At 41.8% G+C, this 18710-nt stretch overlaps 1 protein-coding gene across 13 annotated transcripts in view; it reads left to right on the forward strand.

Annotated features, from left to right (window-relative positions):
* GAPVD1 (GTPase activating protein and VPS9 domains 1) overlaps nucleotides 1-18710 on the forward strand; it is a 418483-nt gene that overhangs the window by 72244 nt on the left and 327529 nt on the right. For all 13 annotated transcript variants that reach the window (XM_069241756.1, XM_069241749.1, XM_069241751.1 and 10 more), the window contains exon 2: nucleotides 15616-15833. In XM_069241756.1, coding sequence (XP_069097857.1) covers nucleotides 15649-15833 — 185 coding nt within the window. In that variant the 5' untranslated portion in view covers nucleotides 15616-15648. The remainder of the gene's footprint in view (nucleotides 1-15615; nucleotides 15834-18710) is intronic.

Here is an 18710-nt window from a genome sequence, read left to right on the forward strand (position 1 = left end):
CTCTAATAAAAAAGGGGCTTTGCATTAATGAACCATAAATACAAGTTTTAACAGCATCAAAAAATGGGCACAAATATTACCTTAACTGCTAAACTGGCAGCCAAAGGGTTTGTGCTGCAGGGGGCTGGACCTATGTGTGCCAAGGACAAAATAAACAAGAAAACCTGTTGTCCTTGATCCCAAACAATATAGCCTGAGCGTCGGGCTATAGGAGTTCCACCCCCCTGATCACACTAAGCTCTTTTAAGGATCGGCATAGCAGAATCTATTACCAGTTCAGTAGACGTATCCTGACAGTTGGCACTGCTTAGAGTAACGCATCTGGTTAAACTGAAACAAAACAATTTGAAATAGCTGCCTGAGCTTTGAGCACTTTATAAAAACCTTAAATAAGCATAGGAGTCCCACATGCTTTGCACATCTTCAAATACTTTCATGTTTGACAATTCAGTACTACGCCAAGCCCTAAAGACAAACTTGTATTTACACATCATTCTTTTTTCTGCAGTTGTTCGCAATATTTATTTTCCTTCTGTATGAAGTCAGTTGTTTGTTCAAACACAGTTTATTTAATTTGCTCATGTTCAAATGTTTTGTTTCCCCTAAGTGGCTGCCTTTTGACTCCATTCAGCAAGAGGAGAGTACAATACTATTTCAGACACATTGTCATGCAAACCATAAGCCGCTGACGAAGTAAATAAAACATTCATTTCACTGCTGTAGGATGCTACATATTATAAGGTCATATTTATACCAAACATTAACAAGTTTATAATGATTGCGTACAGTACAAACGTGGATCCCTAAAACCACAAAAAATTTTAATTACATTTTTATGTAGGATTCTAAATCAATTTAGTTTAATTTTACTGTATTAAAGTGCACCTGTTTTCAGTATGTCGTCAAGTCCCCTGCCCTAACCATCAAAGACAAACCAGGAAAACCCAGAATAGAACAACATTGTTGTTTTTCTTGGACAACAAATTGTTGTAAACCCATTAAATAAGTTCTTCTTTTATGGAGCAATGGAGTATTAATTAAAGTTCTTTGAGGTGTTTATGAAGGAATTAATGATAACCTCTTGCCTACTTGCTACTGCTCACATAGCTTCTTTTTACTGTGTTTAGATTGCCTACAAACTCAGTCTGCATGGCAGACAAACTGAGTAGTTTGCCTAGTGTGTCTTTTAGAAGTATAGAAACAAGAATAGAATATTTTTTTTCCCCCAGAGAAGACAAATGGGTCCAAAAAAGCTTTGTTGGATCCTTGTAGCATTATCTTTAATTTGTGGAGTTATTATAAATTGGAGTGATGGCGGTGTTAAAGCTTGCCACAGCTGTCTATGGTAATCTGTTATATATATATATATATATATATATATATATATATATATATATATATATATATATATATATATATATATATATATATATATATGCACACACATAGCTTAAATATACTTATTGTGTGTGCTAAAGACATCTGTGGGGTGAGTATTACATGATAGACTGCATTATGAAGGCCGTTTCCCTTTTATTATTGCTCTAGGATGGCTTTTTTCTGGCACGATTTGCATAATGGTCTGTATTTTGTAGCAATGGTCATGAGGCGAAGTAATTTTTTGCAAGATTTATTGGGCCAGTAAATGCATACTCTGTTAATAGCCCCCAGAAATAGCCCTCTCGTTTTTGTTTTTTTTGGGACGGAGATCTTGAACAATTGTTGTATTGCGTATGACAGCATTGAAGCAATTGTCAGTAAATGTGTATTTATTTTTCATAATAAATTGAACTATTTCTACATATACATATATGATGTAATGTATTAGATATTTTATATATATAATATCTATATATATATATATATGTATATATATATATATATATATATTGAAAACAAACCAATTGCAGTGACGTTATAATTAGGTGTTCGATGGCATCTGTCGCTGTAGATACACATGTTGTGCATAGCCCGCCATCTGGTGTTGGGTCGGAGTGTTACAAGTTGTTTTTCTTCGAAGAAGTCTTTCGAGTCACGGGACCGAGTGACTCCTCCTTTTGTCTCCATTGCGCATGGGCGTCGACTCCTTCTTCGATTGTTTTCTTTCCGCCATCGGGTTCGGACGTGTTCCTGTCGCTCCGAGTTTCGGAACGGAAAGTTAGCTAACTATCGGAAGATACCGTCGGTATTGTTGCGTTCGGGATCGGCTTAGATAGAATCGACACCGCATCGAAGTTTGAAGAGCTCCGGTGCCCTTCGGGGTAGCTTTCGATCCCCCGTCGGGGCCTGGTCGGCCCGACTGCGTGTCAAACGACGCAGATGATACGGACCCCGTTTCGTTTCTGTCCCAAATGCCACAACAAATACCCGTATTCAGACCAACATTTGGTCTGTAACCTGTGCCTGTCGCCTGAGCACAGTGAAGAGACTTGCGAGGCCTGTCGTGCGTTCCGGTCCCGAAAGACACTCCGTGACCGTCGAGCCAGAAGACTTCAGATGGCGTCCACGCCGACAGCACACCGAGAGTTCGAGGAACAAGAGGAGGAAGAAGCCTTCTCGATCCACGAATCGGACTCCGAGGAATTCGACGATCAAAGAACTGTGAGTAAGACGTCGAAGACAACACACAAGAAAAGTGACAAGGCCCAGGGGACGCCACTGCCACCAGGCCATGGCTCGACCCATAAATTCGGTGACCGACCGTCGGCACCGAAAAAGGCCGAAACAGTGCCGAGATCGTCCGACTCCGGTCGAGACACCGGCACGCAGCCTGCTCAGGACCGAGACAGTGCTGCTCAAAAAGATCGACGCCGAGATAGCGGTGCCGAAACGGCTCGACGCCGAGACAGTGGCACCGAGGAAGATCGACGCCGAGAGGTTTCGACTCCAAAATAGAAAAAAGTCACCTCGGAGCCGAAAAAGAGTACAGACAGGGTTTCGGTGCCAAAACGAGCCGCAACCGACCCAGTTACCGGTTCCTATTCAGAGGAGCAATCACTGTCCTCTCAGATGCAAAAGCATAGATTTGAGGAAGAGTTGCAATCCACTGAAGTGGACCATACGCAGAAACGTATTTTCATACAGGAAGGAACAGGGAAAATAAGCACCCTTCCCCCAATTAGGAGAAAAAGGAGACTGGAGTTTCAAACAGACCAAGCACCACAAACAAAAATGGTGAAAAAGGTAACTCCGCCACCCTCTCCTCCACCTGTAACTAACGTTTCACCAGCACAAACTCCATCACATTCCCCGGCTCACACCACCGCGAGCCAAGGTGACCAGGACCAAGACGCTTGGGACTTATACGACGCCCCAGTGTCGGACAACAGTCCTGAGGCGTATCCCACAAAGCCCTCACCACCAGAAGACAGCACGGCTTATTCACAAGTGGTGGCTAGAGCGGCAGAGTTCCACAACGTAAACCTCCACTCAGAACCAGTCGAGGATGACTTCTTATTCAACACCCTCTCCTCCACCCACAGCTCCTACCAAAGCTTGCCTATGCTCCCAGGAATGCTGCGGCACGCAAAGGAAATCTTCAAGGAGCCGGTCAAGAGTAGGGCAATAACACCAAGGGTGGAAAAGAAATATAAAGCACCTCCCACAGACCCTGTTTTCATCACCACACAGCTGCCGCCAGATTCCGTCGTAGTAGGAGCAGCTCGCAAGAGAGCCAACTCCCACACATCTGGGGACGCACCACCCCCAGATAAAGAGAGCCGCAAGTTCGATGCAGCCGGAAAGAGAGTCGCAGTACAGGCTGCAAACCAGTGGCGCATCGCTAACTCCCAAGCACTACTTGCGCGCTATGACAGAGCCCATTGGGACGAGATGCAACACCTCATTGAGCATCTACCCAAGGAACTGCAAAAGAGGGCGAAGCAGGTGGTTGAGGAAGGACAGAACATATCTAATAATCAGATACGCTCCTCTATGGACGCAGCGGACACAGCTGCGAGAACAATTAACACATCTGTGACTATAAGAAGGCACGCATGGCTACGAACGTCCGGTTTTAAACCAGAGATACAGCAGGCAGTGCTCAATATGCCATTCAATGAAAAACAACTGTTCGGACCAGAGGTGGACACGGCGATTGAGAAACTGAACAAGGACACTGACACTGCTAAAGCCATGGGCGCACTCTACTCCCCGCAGAGCAGAGGCACTTTCAACACCTTCCGCAAGACAACCTTTAGAGGGGGGGTTTCGGGGTCAGGCCACACAAGCCAGCACCTCACAGACAACACCGTCCAGCTACCAGGGACAGTACCAGAGGGGAGGCTTTCGGGGCCAATACAGAGGACAATTCCCTAGGAATAGGGGAAAATTTCAAAGTCCCAAAACCCCTACAACCAAGCAGTGACTCACATGTCACTCATCCCCTCCACACAACACCAGTGGGGGGAAGAATAGGTCAGTATTACCAAGCATGGGAGGAAATAACTACAGACACTTGGGTCTTAGCAATTATCCAACATGGTTATTGCATAGAATTTCTACAAATCCCTCCAAACATACCACCAAAAGCACAGAATTTATCAAAACAACATTCAGACCTTCTGGAAACAGAAGTTCAAGCATTATTGCAAAAGAACGCAATAGAACTAGTACCAGAAACACAAACACAGGAGTTTATTCACTGTACTTCCTAATACCAAAAAAGGACAAAACACTGAGACCAATCCTAGACCTCGGAACACTAAACACCTACATCAAATCAGAACACTTTCACATGGTCACGCTACAAGAGGTGTTACCATTGCTAAAACAACAGGACTACATGACAACCTTAGATCTCAAAGACGCGTATTTCCCCATACCAATACATCAGTCGCACAGGAAATACCTCAGGTTTGTATTCAAAGGAATACATTACCATTTCAAAGTATTGCCGTTTGGTTTAACAACCGCGCCAAGAGTCTTTACAAAATGTCTAGCAGTAGTGGCTGCACACATCAGAAGGCAGCAAATACACGTATTCCCGTATCTAGACGACTGGCTAATCAAGACCAACTCACTGACAAGGTGCTCACACCACACAAATCAGGTCATACAAGACCTCTACAAACTCGGTTTCACCATCAACTATGCAAAATCACACATTCTGCCGTGCAAAGTACAACAATACCTAGGAGCCATAATAGACACAACAAAAGGATTAGCCACTCCAAGTCCACAGAAAATTCAAAATTTCAACAAGATCATACAACGCATGTACCCAACACATAGAATACAAGCAAAAATGATATTACAACTCCTAGGCATGATGTCCTCATGCATAGCCATTGTCCCGAACGTAAGACTGCACATGAGGCCCTTACAACAGTGCCTAGCATCACAATGGTCACAAGCACAGGGTCACCTTCTAGATCTGGTGTTGATAGACCGCCAAACATACCTCTCGCTTCTATGGTGGAACAGTATAAATTTAAACAAAGGGCAGCCTTTCCAAGACCCAGTGCCACAATACGTAATAACGACAGATGCTTCCATGACGGGGTGGGGAGCACACCTCGATCAACACAGCATACAAGGACAATGAGACGTACATCAAACAAAGCTGCACATAAATCACCTGGAACTGCTAGCAGTTTTTCAAGCACTAAGAGTATTCCAACCAATCATAACTCACAAGTACATTCTTGTCAAAACAGACAACATGACAACAATGTATTATCTAAACAAACAGGGGGGGACACACTCACCGCAGCTGAGCCTTCTAGCACAAAAGATATGGCGCTGGGCAATTCACAACCACGTTCGCCTAATAGCACAGTTTATTCCGGGGATCCAGAATCAACTTGCAGACAATCTCTCTCGATCACCAACAGGTCCACGAATGGGAAATTCACCCCCAAATTCTAAACACTTACTTCAAACTTTGGGGAACACCTCAAATAGACTTATTTGCAACAAAGGAGAACGCAAAATGCCAAAATTCTCATCCAGATACCCACACAGGCAGTCTCAAGGCAATGCCCTATGGATGAACTGGTCAGGGATATTTGCGTACGCTTTTCCCCCTCTCCCTCTCCTTCCATATCTAGTAAACAAATTGAGTCAAAACAAACTCAAACTCATACTGATAGCACCAACATGGGCAAGGCAACCTTGGTACACAACACTGCTAGACCTATCAGTAGTACCCCACGTCAAGTTGCCCAACAGGCCAGATCTGTTAACACAACACAAACAACAGATCAGGCATCCAAACCCAGCATCGCTGAATCTAGCAATCTGGCTCCTGAAATCCTAGAATTCGGACACTTAAACCTCACACAAGAATGTATGGAAGTCATAAAGCAAGCTAGAAGACCATCCACTAGACACTGCTATGCAAGCAAATGGAAAAGGTTTGTTTGCTACTGCCATCAGAATCAAATTCAACCATTACACGCATCTCCAAAGGATGTAGTGGGCTACTTACTACACTTACAAAAATCGAACCTGGCCTTCTCTTCCATTAAAATACACCTCGCAGCAATATCTGCATACCTGCAGATTACCCATTCAACTTCACTATTTAGGATACCTGTCATTAAAGCGTTTATGGAAGGCCTCAAAAGAATTATACCACCAAGGACACCACCCGTTCCTTCATGGAACCTCAACATCGTCTTAACAAGACTCATGGGTCCACCCTTTGAACCTATGCATTCTTGCGAAATACAATTCCTAACCTGGAAAGTTGCATTTCTCATCACCATCACATCTCTAAGAAGAGTAAGTGAAATTCAGGCGTTTACAATACAAGAACCTTTTATCCAACTACACAAAAATAAGGTAGTCCTAAGGACTAATCCTAAATTTTTACCGAAGGTTATTTCACAATTCCACCTAAATCAAACGGTAGAACTACCAGTATTCTTCCCACAGCCAGATTCCGTAGCTGAGAGGGCACTACATACATTAGATGTCAAAAGAGCATTAATGTACTACATTGACAGAACAAAGAACATCAGAAAAACTAAACAGCTATTTATTGCATTCCAAAAACCTCATGCAGGAAACCCAATATCAAAACAAGGTATAGCCAGATGGATAGTTAAGTGCATCCAAATCTGCTACCTTAAAGCAAAACGACAGCTGCCCATTACACCAAGGGCACACTCAACCAGAAAGAAAGGTGCCACCATGGCCTTTCTAGGAAATATTCCAATGCACGAAATATGTAAGGCAGCCACATGGTCTACGCCTCACACGTTCACCAAGCACTACTGTGTAGACGTGCTATCCGCACAACAAGCCACAGTAGGTCAAGCCGTGTTAAGAACCTTATTTCAGACTACTTCCACTCCTACAGGCTGAGCCACCGCTTTTGGGGAGATAACTGCTTACTAATCTATGCACAACATGTGTATCTACAGCGACAGATGCCATCGAACTGAAAATGTCACTTACCCAGTGTACATCTGTTCGTGGCATCAGTCGCTGAAGATTCACATGTGCCCACCCGCCTCTCCGGGAGCCTGTAGCAGTTCGGAAGTTAGCTTAAACTTTGTACATTTGTAAATATATTCTTTAAACCTTAAATAGGTACATACTTAGTCACTCCATTGCATGGGCACTATTACTACAACACAACTCCTACCTCACCCTCTGCGGGGAAAACAATCGAAGATGGAGTCGACGCCCATGCGCAATGGAGACAAAAGGAGGAGTCACTCGGTCCCGTGACTCGAAAGACTTCTTCGAAGAAAAACAACTTGTAACACTCCGACCCAACACCAGATGGCGGGCTATGCACAACATGTGAATCTTCAGCGACTGATGCCACGAACAGATGTACACTGGGTAAGTGACATTTTCATTACGTTTTACTCGCACAAAACCATGGAAATTCAGCAATTCTAGTTATACCTATATTTATTCTTATGTTACAAAACTATAACTCGTGGCCTAAAGTTATACACGAGTTATAGGTTCTTCAGATAAGTATAGGTATAACTATAACTGCTTAATATCTATGGTTTTGTGTGGGTAAAAATGTGAACCTAATTATAACATCCCTGTAACCTTTTGTTTTTTCAGTGAATTTCTTTGGTTTTTAAACGTGAAATAGTATATCAATACCGCATATTAATACAACCACTGCCTAGCCCAAGCACCCCAACCCCAGGCTGCGCACAGGCTATGATCATGCACGGCGGGGGGTATTGTGTGTGTGTGTGTGTGTTTTTTTCTTTTTTTTTTTTTTCTTTCATTGGGCTTTCGGATCCGCAGGTTACCCGAAAGTACCTGCGGATCCACCACAGGTACCTGCAGATCTGCATAAGTATCTATATTTCTTTTTCCTTAAATATCTTTAAAACTACTGAACAGATTTTCACAAAATCACGCTTTCTGGACTAAGATCTAGCTTTTTGCCAAATTAGGTGTAATTCCGTTCACTGGTTCGGGCTGTGGCCGTGTCTAAAATCCCCCCCCCCCCCCCCCCCCCCCCCCCACCCCCACCCCTTATCTCGGGCCCCACTTGACCAATTGCCCTGAAACTTTCCACACAGCAGCTGAACTGAGTGGCAAACTAGTTTTGAAAATGTTGTAAAACAAAGGCATGGACAAAAAAAAAATACACTATATATATATATATATATATATATATATATATATATATATATATATATATATATATATATATATATATATATATATATATATATATTTATTGAACTCCTAGTGTGAGTTTTATCCTGGAGGAAATTAGGATAGTACATAATCATCATCTACTAGTACAAGTAAGGGGTCATCCACATCACATACAAAGCTGCACGCTTTATTAAAACAGTAAGTGACTCTTTTATGCTGGCCATCCTGAATGCTAACTTGGGCTGAGATGTGTTTTAGGTTCTACTTTTAACGAACCATAGCTTCTTAATTTTTGCAATTCTTGAAATAAATCTAACTATATCTGCTCCTTCTGTGTGTTTTGTTATCCACCTGAAAATGTTATATGTAGGTCAGGCCTAAAAGATATATTGTGGACTTACCAAGGACATACAGAGGTTTGGAGCCCACCCGTTGCTTACCATTAGTTTCTTTCCTGTTAATCATTTGCTTGCTTCTAATCAGTTCATTTTTTATCAGTCTTGCCTTTGTCCCTGCCATGAAGCATCGCCTCCTTACTGACGTCTTTGATTGGCTGGCTTCTTTGCTTCCCCTGCTCGCTTTCAGGAAACTACTTTTTTTCTTTTTGTTTAAGCAGTCCATGAGAGTGCTTATGATTTTCAGTTGTCTCCCTTGTGTGTTTTTTCTTCCCCCTTGCTCTCTCTGTCCATGTGCTTCTCTCCCACCACTCATATTTGTGTTGCTCTCTCGCCCTTGTGCTTTTGGCCCCACGCTGCTCTGTTTCACTATGTGCTTCTGCCCCTGACACGCCACGTTGCCCTTTCACTGTATGCTCCATCTCCCCTCCCCCCCCTCCCACCCACACACACACTTTCTTTCTTTCTTTCCTTCTTTTTTTTCCTCTCCCTCTGTCATTGGTTGCTTCTCCCCACCTGCAGTGTTACCTTCACCCCGCCCACTCCTGCAACCAGCTATTTACTTAAGTTTCTTTAAAAAAAAAAAAAAACCTCTTCTAGCTCAGTGCTTTTGTGATACTTTTTAAACTTGTACTGGTCCATCTCAGATTGGTAAATAACAAGACAAAACAGTGCCCTTTGTAAGTGCGTGCATGTGTGTTGAACCCATGCGTGTACCTACACAATGACGCAACAGTCTCATCATTAAGTCTTTTTATGTCCGCCGTGATCCTGTTCAAGATGTCTAAAAAACATTAACACGCCCAAAGGTCTCATAAATAAGACCTATTGGCTTTGTCAGTGCTTGTTTTATGTTGTATGTGGCAGAGGAACTACCACCTTGCTGAATCAATTCCTTCTCAGTATCCACTAGGATTGAGGCACATGAATCAGTGAATATCTGAATTCCCTAAAATGATTTGAAAGCTTCTGAAAGAGTCTTACACCTCTGTTGGTATTAAACTGTTTTGATTGCTATGGAACAGTGAGGGAAATCTTTTTGAAGCTCATCACTAACACTTCAATCATTATTTTAACTTCAAGATTGATTAGCCAGATGAGACGATATGACGCCCAGAAGCCGAGGGAGTTTGCCCTGTTTTGGGATGATGGAACTTGTGGCACCCTTAAGATCATCTGGCAGTATACCAATTTGTAAAACTTTCTTAAACACTTCTAGCAAATATTTGAATAGGACAAAGGCCTATTTCTTAAAGAACAGCATTGGCTGTCCATTGGAGCCATGAGTTTTCCAAGGCTGCATGGTGGCAAGATCCTCTTCTAATCCTTCTCGAATCGGAGGAGCTTCTAAAATGTCTCTTTACTCTAGGATTAAAAAGAGGCGATGGCAACTCTGCAGAGAGGAGGTGATGAGTTCTCTCTGTGAGGGAGTTCACATGGTGTACAGCTAGGGTTAAAATCCGCAAATGTCTTGGTGATGCCAGGTGTATCTGATACCAATATATCATTTTGTTCCCTCGATTTGTGTAACTCTGACTGACCTTTTACAATTTGCAAACCAGTACATCAGCTTACACCCATCGTATTTGTCCTTTTGAGGCTAGCCGTTGACTGTATGTTGCTTCACGTGCAAGTCTGTTACGATTTTCTGTGGTCATCCCCATAATCACAGCACATAAAGACCACGGGCGGCCCTCGTGGACATCTGAACATTGATTCATGTTTTGTCGTTAAGGCTATTAACGTTCCATGATATAATTTTGTACATGGCGGGACCTTTTTGCCCTATTTGTGAAGTCATGTAAAGTTTTGTGGAGATGGGGCAGCTTTGCGGATGCAGGGAGAAGGGAACCTCTCTTAACGTCCGACTGGTCGATTGTGCCTATCCAGTGGGCATTTCTTGTATATTTTTATTGCTTGTGCTTGAGCTAGTTTTAAATCAATCATTTATTAGGTTTCCATTTCTCCCAAACATCTGCTCCTTCTTACTTATTTTTTCCCCATGAACCAATACATGATTTAAATGTTTATAACTCAACGGCCTAGGATAGGCTGGCCATGTCTCTTTGTCAGCGTTTCCACAGAATATATCTGTGTGTTAGTTACCAGAGACATTTTGGTCTAGATTAATCTAGTTTAGATTTCAATCTGTATTTACGTATGTCATTAAATACTAGAAAGAAATTTAATTAAGTTGTTTTTCATTAAATTTTGTTGCGGTCAATCGATCCAATCATGAATGCCGCTTCGTGTAAGGTTTACATAGTTACTACAGGATCAGGTAGGAGCTTCTAGTGCCATGATGTCACCCGATGTGGCTTTCCCACCAGATTCTTCCTGGTTCTCTTCCTTCGTAGATTCACTGTCCGCATTGCTTAGGCAAATCCGAGCAGCATTTCTTGCTTAGCTTCCTCTGCAGTTGTCATCTTTACTTCCTTGGGACATTTCATGTGCTGAGGACATATACATTATCCTTGCAGTTTTAGGTGGGTTCTGAACGTCTCCGGAGGCTGTTTTATTTCCTCGGTGCCACCTCTAGCCTATCAAAGAAATGAGTATGCCTCCAAGGTTAACTGTTAACTTGGTGGGGAACATCAAGACCTATTCCATCTGCATGGCCTTGAATTTTTGCTTTACCTCTAGACAGGAGTGTCACTAGGTCTACACTAATCCGGTGTTGTGCTGAAATATCGTTATTTTGAATGTTTATCCTAACCCTCCAAGCATGCTTCAAAATAGCATCTTCGTCCGCATACCTTAACAGGCAACCTATATTAGGTTGTGCTGGGACTTCAGGCAGGGGCTTGGACACTGTAGGATGTTGTCGGATGATATCCATGTCTTAAACCGAGTGGTGAGAAGATGTTCCAGTTGTGATCCTTCTGCTCCTGTAAGAAAACCTATAATTAAAAAATTGTTTACTGTGTGCCCTTGCTTCCATATTGTTAGCTCTGTCTTCAGTTGTTTAGGGTGTCCTTCAGGCGAGTGAGCGTATCTCTTTATCGATTGTATTTGATCTGATGTCAATATGTGTATTTCAGCTTCAGTGACCCCTCAGCTATCTGATGAAGGTCCTGCAGTAGAAGACACAGGTTAATTTGGATTTGCTTGATTTACCCTTCCAGGGAGATTCTAAAGCCTCTGATGACTTGGAAGAAGAGGTTGGCTGAAATCTGGCAGCACCTTTCTCTCTGTCTAGTGTCACCGAAAGGGAGGCCAGTAGATTGCACTGGATCCCCTTGGCATCCCTTTCCAGTGTGGTTTGGTTGCCTTTGTCTTTCACCGTTGTATTATTCAGCACGTCTCTATCCCAATCATTGAAGAAAGGTGTTCACAGTCATAATATAGCTTGCGATGTGGGCGTATCACGATTAGCTCACCAGACATTCCTTAATTGATTTATAAGCCTAGTATCCCTTGGTCTTGGACACATTGTGCTTCTCGCAAATGCACCCTAAGTTTGAGCCACCAGTCTGGCTTTGTGCGGGTTGCTATAGTGGCAAGTGTGATATTTGTGTGTGTCTCTTCACCTTGAAAATCACCTCTAGTTCCTGTCTTACACACCTTAATGCTGGCTACCTGCAACAGTGACTATATTGAAGTGCTGGGTCATGGGTATTTGTCTGTCTCCCCGGCTCCGATTTGTTTTTTTGCCGAGATCAAGTTCAAGCATCAGCTGTATCATAGTATACATTTTCTCCTATTCAGCTGACCTAGATGATACATTTTGTTGACTCTGAGCATTTTAAGATTGGAGAGGCCTTTCTCATCTGTGAGGTGCCCCCACCTCTGTATTTGAATGGTAGTTCAATGTTTGACATTTGGTGCGTGGCTGGGAACTCTCCAGTGCAGATTTGCAACTGGTGGGGGGGGGGGTGGGGGTGATGGGGGTAGAGGTATCTCTTTGACCTTTACAGCCCTATCCCCGACCACCAAACTGGCTTCTTCAGCCAGGTATAAGAGGGAAAGTGTGCAGCACCTCATTTCTGGAATCTTCCAGCTAATGGTCTTTCTTCAAAGTCACCCCAGGGGCTAGACTGCGCTCCAGTATCTGCTGACAATGACTCTGGTAGTCTGGGTTCCGTCATGGACGCCGTGGGGGCTGCTCCTTCACTCCCTACCCCTTGACAATCCTCCAACTCGGATCAGCTCCATGCAGGAACTCTTTCCTCTGCTCCACCTCCTCACAGCAACCACCACCTGGGTCCTCTAGGTATTTCACTGGTGTGATGTGTGTTATCAGGTTCGTTCAGACTAAGAGCTAATTTTACTTACTGGGTCTTATGGCTCACTTTTTAACTTTATTTTGCCAGGTAGCGTCTTTTAGGGCTTCAGTTGCAACTTATGTTGGATGTGTGTGGTTTAAATCACTGACTCTATAGGATTACTTCAGATGGGCCTGGTATTGGAATGGTATTGGACGAGAAGCGTTAATGTGCATTTGGCATCTTGGCTGGCTAACCACACCCTCCAACAAGGGAAGAATTGAAATAGTTTTTCCCATATATTGACATTTGCAGGGAATTCTGGGTATTTAAACTTGTTGAGATTCATGCAGTTCGCATCCGCCTTTTGCCTCTAGGTTTCAGAAGTGTCTAAGGTTGGTAGGTTCCTATGGGTGCTGACTGACAGTGTCCAAATACATCCCCCATGGAATCATCCCCATCAAAAACATTTCCTGTTGTCTAGTGTGTGGATCCCTGCTAAGGGCCATGAAAAACTCGCCCATGTCCGATACTCACACACTCAGAAGACCTAGGGAACACAAAATTGGAGGGATCGGTTTCTGAATGAGTAATACTGAAAGAAATTAGCATGGTGCGATGAACATTTTTTCAAAAAACTGAAACATTTCTAGTTCACTGCATTGTCCAAGTCAGTCAGCGGAGGGCAATATGGCACCCAGCAAGTAGAAACCGTTTGATATGTACATATTAAAATACATGGTGATATGATTCCACACATTCCAGGGGTAATATCTCTGACTAAAAGACCTGTATTATGAACTAACATTTTGCCTGCAATTTCTTAATAATTTTCTGAACATCATGATCAAGTACTTCTGGCCAGCCAGTGAGGGCATGGGAGGTCTGGTTTGTACCAACAGTTTTGAATAATATCAGTTGTTTATATTTTCCGGATAAAGTCCTGTATTCATGGTCTTCAGATTCTTCAGGCATTCCAAAATGAACAATGTAGTCTCAAATTCTTCAAGCATTCCAAATAGGCAACATAGTCAACATGTGTTTCGTCACTGTGGTACAGTAATCAACGGACTTCCTCAGGGCTACAATCAAAATATGCAAAAACAACCTTAGCATAGGCACTGTGTTCTACATTATTCGGTCCATCATCACAAACAGCTCATAAGCGAAAATTAAAGAGTAGTCTCTTGAATCCCATCACAGTTAAAACACGAAGCCAAAGTAACCCCCTTAGTGGAATACACTTGTAAATGCTTAGTACAGAAAATAAAAGAAAAAAAGATTATTCAATAGATTGCTGCCAGGTCAGGAAATATTGAAAATTTAAAATAAATTACAAGAGTACCATCTGAAAGTACCCACCACCAAGTAAGAGCTCCAAGTGAGTGCGTAACAACGCTCCAGATTCCATACTTGAATATTAAGTCACTTCTCTAACACCTAATATAATCTGGTAAAAAAATGCTTACCTATGTCAGTATATCACTACAAATCTTTCACAAATGAGAGCTAATACAACGTCGTATGTACTTCAAGTATGGTTAAGCCAATAATGTCCTAAGAGTCTCTAATCATCAGTCTCTACGTTTCAGGGAAGTGTATAAACGTATCTGTTACTTACTATATTAGTGGTGTGTAACTATGTGTACACAAAATTCTTTCCAAATCTTTGCTCGAAGAATTTGAAGACCCTGAATAAAGGACTTTATCTGAAAAATATTAGTTGATGGTAATCAATACTTTCGGTCACTTAGTGGGTCCTGTGTTGTTTGATTAAGGAGTGGCCTTTTATCCGCTCTTGAGCACCACATACAGTCTGTTTATTATACTTTGTTAGTACACCTGGGTCTGCAGCGCTCTATACCTGGCTACTTTTTCTGTTACTTTGCACCAATAGCGAAATTAGAAAGTACATACATTTTGTACTTCCTATGTAGCATGCTGTTGATCAAATAGACGCTTCTTCAAGAGTTATTATGCCATGTTCGTTATCTGTGCTAATATTAAATAATTGATGGTTCAGGCTACCTTCCCTTGGAAAACCCACACATATATGTTAGTGTTAGACTCCAGGTATTTTAAGGCAACATTTCTCTGATTAGTGTTTCAGGATTTATATTTCTTCGTTTGAGATATGCAACAAAATATTGAGCCTATTTCTTTAAAAAAAGAAAATATCTACACATTTTTCAATATTTCTTCAGGCTGCTGTGAGACACTGATACTGGGTATGCGCCAATAAATAGCCTGAATGTGCCTGGGAAAAAACAATTTGCAGAAAGGGACCATAAAGGTGCTTCTGCTTGAACAATCGAATTTACTAGTGTTCAAGTTTCTGACATGTCCTTCATATTTGCTGTCATTATTGCAATCTGAATTATGTTGTTTTCTTGTAAAATATCCTTATCTTGTGACTGTATTTTCAGTGATCATCTGCAGGGTTACCGTTGGGTTCAAACATGGTGAAGCTAGACATCCATTCTTTGGCACATCACCTCAAACAGGAGCGACTTTATGTGAACTCTGAGAAGCAACTCATCCAGCGACTCAATGCTGAAGTTCTGAAGACAGCAGAGAAATTGTATCACACTTCCTGGATATCCAAGCAGCAGAGGATAAACTTGGACAGACTCATACTTACAAGGTAAAATAGAACTGCACTCAAATACTCAACATTCAGTTGTCTCCTTTATTAGTGGATTCTCATGTTTCAGGGAGAAGTGTGTGTTGTACTGGTCTTTTCTGTGTGCACATGCCGTGGAACTCCAAAGAGGCTTGATTTCAACAATACATACACTACAGTAGTGTAAGTATCCCCTTGTATCAGAGAGACTACCTTGCGTCGTTTTTGATTTGTGTATGTTTTTATTGCTGTAGTCTGTTTGCTGAACCGGTTTCTGCTTTTGATGTATTGATTTTAAAAGTAGGATGTTTTCTACAAATCAGTGCATACAGTATTGTTTGGACTCTAAAGCAGATAACCAAGTGTACAGATTAGATGAAAGTAGACCAGGTATCTCTATATAGCAGCATACACCTGTTGGTGGTTATCGGTTGAAATCCATGCTGGGTTCTTTTTTGCTGCAATTACCATGATTTCGTATGGGCACCTCATTCAAATCATATGCTATGCTAGTCTCTTGATGAAACACACACTTTTACACTCTCACTATCTACCTTTCTGTCTCGTTACCTTTGTTGCTCATTTGTCAGAGGATTATGGGCTAACATTTTGGATTCTTGATTCAACATCGGATGTAGCCATTAGCATTACATCTTTTATAAATCAGATGTATCTGTAGGCTCCCCCACCACACACTTGAAATTGTCACATTTCAAGAATACTTGACCATATTAATCTTCTGTTAATTCCCTCATGACTACTTGATTGGGCTTTGATTTTAGTGCTGCTGTCTCCTTTTCTTCATAACCCTAATCATTTTTCATCCACGTTTTATATACTACTCTGCGCCATTTCACAGTTACCTTTTCTGCCTTGTGATGTGGCTTTGGGCCTTTCTCTTTTGAATACTCAGTTCATTGTACATTTGGCACTCCCCCCTGCATTGAACATAGGTAAAAGAATTTGATGAGTAAAACAAATCTTTTGAAATGAAGGAAATGTTCTCTGTAGGATGTTGTAAAGAAGTGAGATTAGCAAACCAACCGACTGGGCGATAGCTGTCAGGGTTTATCATTTTCCATCACCTTAAACGAGCCAGGCAGTAAATGTGGACAGTTTGTCATTTTTATTGCTGGTGATTGTTGGTGAAGCAAATGTCGGTGAAGTGAGCTGAATAGTTTTATTTGGAATCGTCATCTCTTTAAATTATGTGTGGGAAGTTTGGTTGGACAAGTAACACAACCCTCGAGTAGTTTTTAGGACCATGCTTGCATGGCTGCTCGCCATCGATGTTCTATACTGAGTTTTATTAAAAAGGGGGTTAAACATGAAAATTACCATGTAGCTATAAGGGATTAGGTAGTGTTTTAAGGTGACCTTGTCAATCCTTAAGGTGTATACTGAATAATATAGGAAGTTCCTATTGAAGTCTCAGGTCATAAGATAAGTGCAACCCAGCATCCTTTTCTACTTTTCAGTCTTTGATTATATCATATACAATTTTCAATGTGAGCTTAAATTGTCTGTTTAACATTATTAAGGCCTAAGTAGAAAGTTGCCTGGGTACTCTAGCATGATATCGATTTTAAGAAGAGGGTTTTATGTGTTGGTACCAAGTTAATTTACAATTAGTTGAATGCACCACCAGGAACACTTAGTGACTGCCCTTGGTTAACCTCCATCTGCAAATGCTTCTATCTCCTCATTATATACCACGGTGTTCCACATTTCAGGATTACAGTGTACTAATGTGAGAAAACATAAGAGCATGAGGCTGCATGAAGAAAGTTTTTTTTTACTAAAAATAATTCTCTGTAAGTAATGCCTGGCCTACCTCGTGATGCTTGTGCTATCCAAGTGCTTTCAATCTGTCGTGAGTTTGGTGTCTGTATTTTACCCCAAACCCCCCCCCCCCCCCCCCCCCCCTCCCCCGGCATATATGTGCTTGTGGAAGGTACTGGATTGAGGTCCTTCCACACCGAATGCCACTTCCATAGTACAGCACATTCGAACTGGCCACATTGCATGCCCCAAAGCTAGTCTGATGAGTTCAAGGAAAGTTCAGTGTCCTTGAATTCTATGCCAAGACTATCATCAGAAATGCTTTTGTATGACAGATGTAATGGTGTCCACTACGAACAGTGTGGACCAGCAACACACTTTGTGGTGGCTGCTGAGCAAACAATCGAATGATCTTGAATAACCTTCAGCATTACTGACAAAGGTCACATTGGAACTGGTGACTGAAAGATGAAAGACCTGTTACTAAGTACCAGCCATCCAGTTCACCCTCGGCCATGATGGAATACCATGAACTGGAAAATAAATACTGAAAGTTAAAATGTTGTTTACTTCAGTAGTGCACAATGAAAATGCTTTAGTTATGTGTTTCCCATGGGAACAAGCAGAGAAATTGATTAATTTATTTAAGATATTGGAATGTGATGTATTCTCACTAGAACTTCCTGAAATTAGCCACTGTAGGTGCGATAGTATTACTCATGTGGATAGTGACTCTGGGTAGCTTCCTTGCCATGTACAATTGTACTTTAGTGTACCGTTCTCTAATGGTGTTATACAGAGCTCTGCCTCCACTTCCTTGTTGAGATGTGCAAAGCAAAATGCTTCTCTGTCCACTTAAATGTTTGGCACACACAATTTATCAACTCTCCTATTTGAATTATTTTTGCAGGTAAACCAGTTTCTGTTTCTGGTCATAAAGTTCAGGAGTTTCTACTTAGCAGACTTTGGTTTAGAACTCCAAATATTTAGAATAAATCTGTCCCTTTATTGACCTAAGAGAATTTCTAAACTGCCTCACAATCACACCAGGCAATTGTATGTTACTCTTGTTTCATTGTTTGAGGCCAAGAAATGTTTTCCTTTCTTGTTAGCAAT

The sequence above is a fragment of the Pleurodeles waltl genome, chromosome 6 (genome assembly GCF_031143425.1).
Source record: "Pleurodeles waltl isolate 20211129_DDA chromosome 6, aPleWal1.hap1.20221129, whole genome shotgun sequence".
Lineage (NCBI taxonomy): Eukaryota > Metazoa > Chordata > Amphibia > Caudata > Salamandridae > Pleurodeles > Pleurodeles waltl.